At 47.1% G+C, this 3268-nt stretch overlaps 1 protein-coding gene across 1 annotated transcript in view; it reads right to left on the reverse strand.

Moving 5' to 3' along the window:
* The window catches only part of Ndufaf6 (NADH dehydrogenase (ubiquinone) complex I, assembly factor 6), a 25946-nt gene extending 25647 nt beyond the window's left edge, over positions 1–299 (reverse strand). The window contains exon 1 of the mRNA XM_013012376.1: positions 198–299. Coding sequence (XP_012867830.1) covers positions 198–259 — 62 coding nt within the window. The 5' untranslated portion in view covers positions 260–299. The remainder of the gene's footprint in view (positions 1–197) is intronic.
* Positions 300–3268: the final 2969 nt, after the last annotated feature.

Here is a 3268-nt window from a genome sequence, read left to right on the forward strand (position 1 = left end):
CCCCGGCCTCTTCCCCGACCGCAGCGGCGCGCGCGGCGTCCTCGCGGAGCAGAGCCAGGTGTCGCTGTGGTCCTCTGCATCCAGGCCTGCGCCGCTCTCAGGGAGTTAGATGCGAAGGAGGCCCGCCCCAGTCCCGTCCGTCCGTCCTTCTCCGAGATAACCCCTCCCATGTCTATCCTCAAGCGACCCCTGATCACCTGGGACAGGTAACGAGTTGCTCGCGTCTCCAAAAAGGAGCTGCACAAGTTAGTCCAGCCATTCCAGCGCCTCAAGTCGCCCTGAGAGCGGAACACGCTTGCGTGTGCGATCACACTGTCCCAGGAGTGACCATCCCGCGCGTGGCCAGAACACGGCCCTGCCGGAATTCCCAGGCGAGGCGACTACCAGCTGCCGGTACCAGCTTCCCAGCAGCCGGCGATCCAATAGAGACTCAACTGCTTAACAACCAACCACTATCGGTGACTCCCTCCCGCACTCCCCCACCCCCGCCGGGGGCGGGCTGACGGCCTCGGCACTCCTAAGTTTCTTGAGGGCGCAGCCATTGTTTGGTGATCTAGTTTATCCTCCCTGCCAGCCTGTTAGGCATTATAAAAGCCAAATTGCCTCCATTTACAATGTAATTCTAAGAGTGGGTTAAGATTCAGACACTCCAAATATCTGCATTACTGCAATGTGCAGATTTGGGGAAGGAAGGAGGAGCAGAGGATGCCATGCATCAGAGGCTGTTCTTCTGGACCTCCAGGCTCCAACATGAAATTCTAAAGAGTCTGAAGTTTATCAGTAAGGCCTCCAGGTCCTTATAAAGACAGAATATGAAGGTAGAAGGATAAAGTTTGTTACCTTGATTTAAAACTATTAAATATCTGTTCACATGGTGTATGGGACTCCTTTAGTGCTCTAGCACACAGACCTGCCAAAGATTAATTGGATCTAATTTCTATCACTAACCTGTTGGTCCAGCCAACAGCCACTTACCGCTAGATCCTAGTAATATATCCTGCCTCCAATTTGCCCAAACTGCTGCAGCCAGACTAGTTCTTTCTAAAATGTACATGGGTAGCCAGGCGCCAGTGGCTCTCACCTGTAATCCGGGGCAGGAAAGTCCCCGTGAGACTTTTAGCTCCAATGAACTACTCAAAAAAGCCAGAAATGGTGCTGTGGCTCAAGTGGAATACTGCTAGCCCTGAGCACAAAGAGGCTCAGGGACAGCACCCAGGCACCGAGTTCAAGCCCCAGGATCAGAAAAAAAAAAAAATCATGAAATGTACATCCGATTGTGGCCCTTCCTACTCAACATTTTTTTTGTTGTTGTTGGTCGTGGGGCCTGAACTCTGGGCCTGGGTGCTGTCCCTCAGCTCTTCAGCTCAAGGCTAGCGCTCTACCACGAGAGACACAGCTCTACTTCCGGCTTTTTCTGCTTATGTGGTGCTGAAGAATTGAATCCAGGGTCTCATGCATGCAAGCCAAACACTCTATCACTGAGCCACCTTCCCAGCCGGAGAGATTTTATTTTGTTTTGTTTTTGGTCGGTCGTGGGGCTTGAACTCTGAGCCTGGGCGCTGTCCCTGCACTCTTCAGCTCAAGGCGCAAGCTGTACTGCTTGAGCCACAGCACCACTCCCGGTTTTCTAGTGGTTTATTGGAGATAAGAGTCTCTTGGACTTTCCTGCCCGGGCTGTCTTTGAACTGAGATCCTCAGAATTTCAGCCTCCTGAGTAGCTAGGATTACAGGCGTGAGCCACCAGCGCCCGGCCCCTACTCAATAATCTTTAGTGTGCTTTAGATGGAGTCTGGCTTCTCCGAAACCTTTCAGCCTCAACTCCAGCCATTTGTGAGACTATCCCTCAGGCCCAGTCCCTACTGTCCTTTCTTTCCTCTGAGTTTCTTTTAGTTCTGACAGACATGTACTACTGCTTTCAATACCACACTTTAAACCTGCTGTATTAAAAAAAAAATCATCCGTCCACATGTCCAGTACTGATCCTCTGCCCATCTAAGCCTTTACCCATCTGGGCATCTTGTACCAAAATCCAAATCAAACAAACTTTTCTTCATTTATTTGGACTGTGTATATCTTTTTATAATTAACCAATAAAAATTCTGGAATCATCTTTACGTCTTACCCTTTCTATATCTAATTGGTCAGGTCTATTATCTTTTTGTTCTTCACATATGTTTATCCCTGGTAGCATAAGTTAGTGCAAAACTATGTGGATTCAGATCCTGGCCCCATCTCCTAGTACTTTGTAACCCTGGGTGAGTTGTCTACTATTCCTTGAGCATCAGTGTTCTCAACCATAAGACTTACAGGATGACTGTTAGTAGAATTCAATGGATTAATACATCTAAAGCACCCAGGAGAGTACTCAGCCATGATATGCACTCAAGGAAAATGATATTTATGGGAAAATATTATGAAGGCTTTTCAGTATATAATATATATATATATACATGTATACATATATGATTGCTTGTGTCTTTTGTGAAAAGCTACTCACTCTGCAGAATATTTGCTTCCCTGAAATCTTTGCAGGTTTCATTTTCTGAGCTATTTTTAGCTTTGTTTTTTTTTTTTTTTGGGGGGTCCGGTCGTGAGGCCTGAACTCTGGGCCTGGGTGCTGTCCCTCAGCTCTTCAGCTCAAGGATAGCGCACTACCACTTGAGCCACAGCGCCTCTTCCGGCTTTTTATCTTATGTGGTGCTAGGGAATTGAACCCAGGGCCTCATGCATGCAAGGCAAGCGCTCTACCACTGAGCCACCTTCCCAGCCCTATTTTTAGCTTTGTAAGTTGCAGAATATTGACAAAAATGTAAATGGTTCTTGTCCATTAATGTGCAAAGTGTGCCCAGATTCAGTGGATGAGATTCAGTGGATGATTGTTTTGCCAAGTTCATGTCTATTAAACTAATTGGTTGATGTATTCCCTAAAGGCTTATTCTTTTTTTTCTTGCTTATGTGGTGCTGAGGAATCAAACTCAGGGCCTCAGGCATGTAAGGCAAGCGCTCTACCACCGCTCTACCACCGAGCCACCTTCCCAGCCCCCCTAAAGGCTTATTCTTGTCTGGAAATTTGGATACTCCTTTCAGCTAGTCTTCACATTTTACTAGTTTCCTCCTAAATTAATAAGCTCAATGAAATTTTATTTTGTATTGGTAGTTGGGCTTGAACTGAGAGCCTCACACTCTTGCTTAGCTTTTTCACTCAAGGCTAGCACTCTACCACCTGAACCACAGTTCTATTTTTGGCTTTTTGGTGGTTAGCTGTAGA

This window comes from Dipodomys ordii, unplaced genomic scaffold (assembly GCF_000151885.1).
Source record: "Dipodomys ordii isolate 6190 unplaced genomic scaffold, Dord_2.0 Scaffold17, whole genome shotgun sequence".
Lineage (NCBI taxonomy): Eukaryota > Metazoa > Chordata > Mammalia > Rodentia > Heteromyidae > Dipodomys > Dipodomys ordii.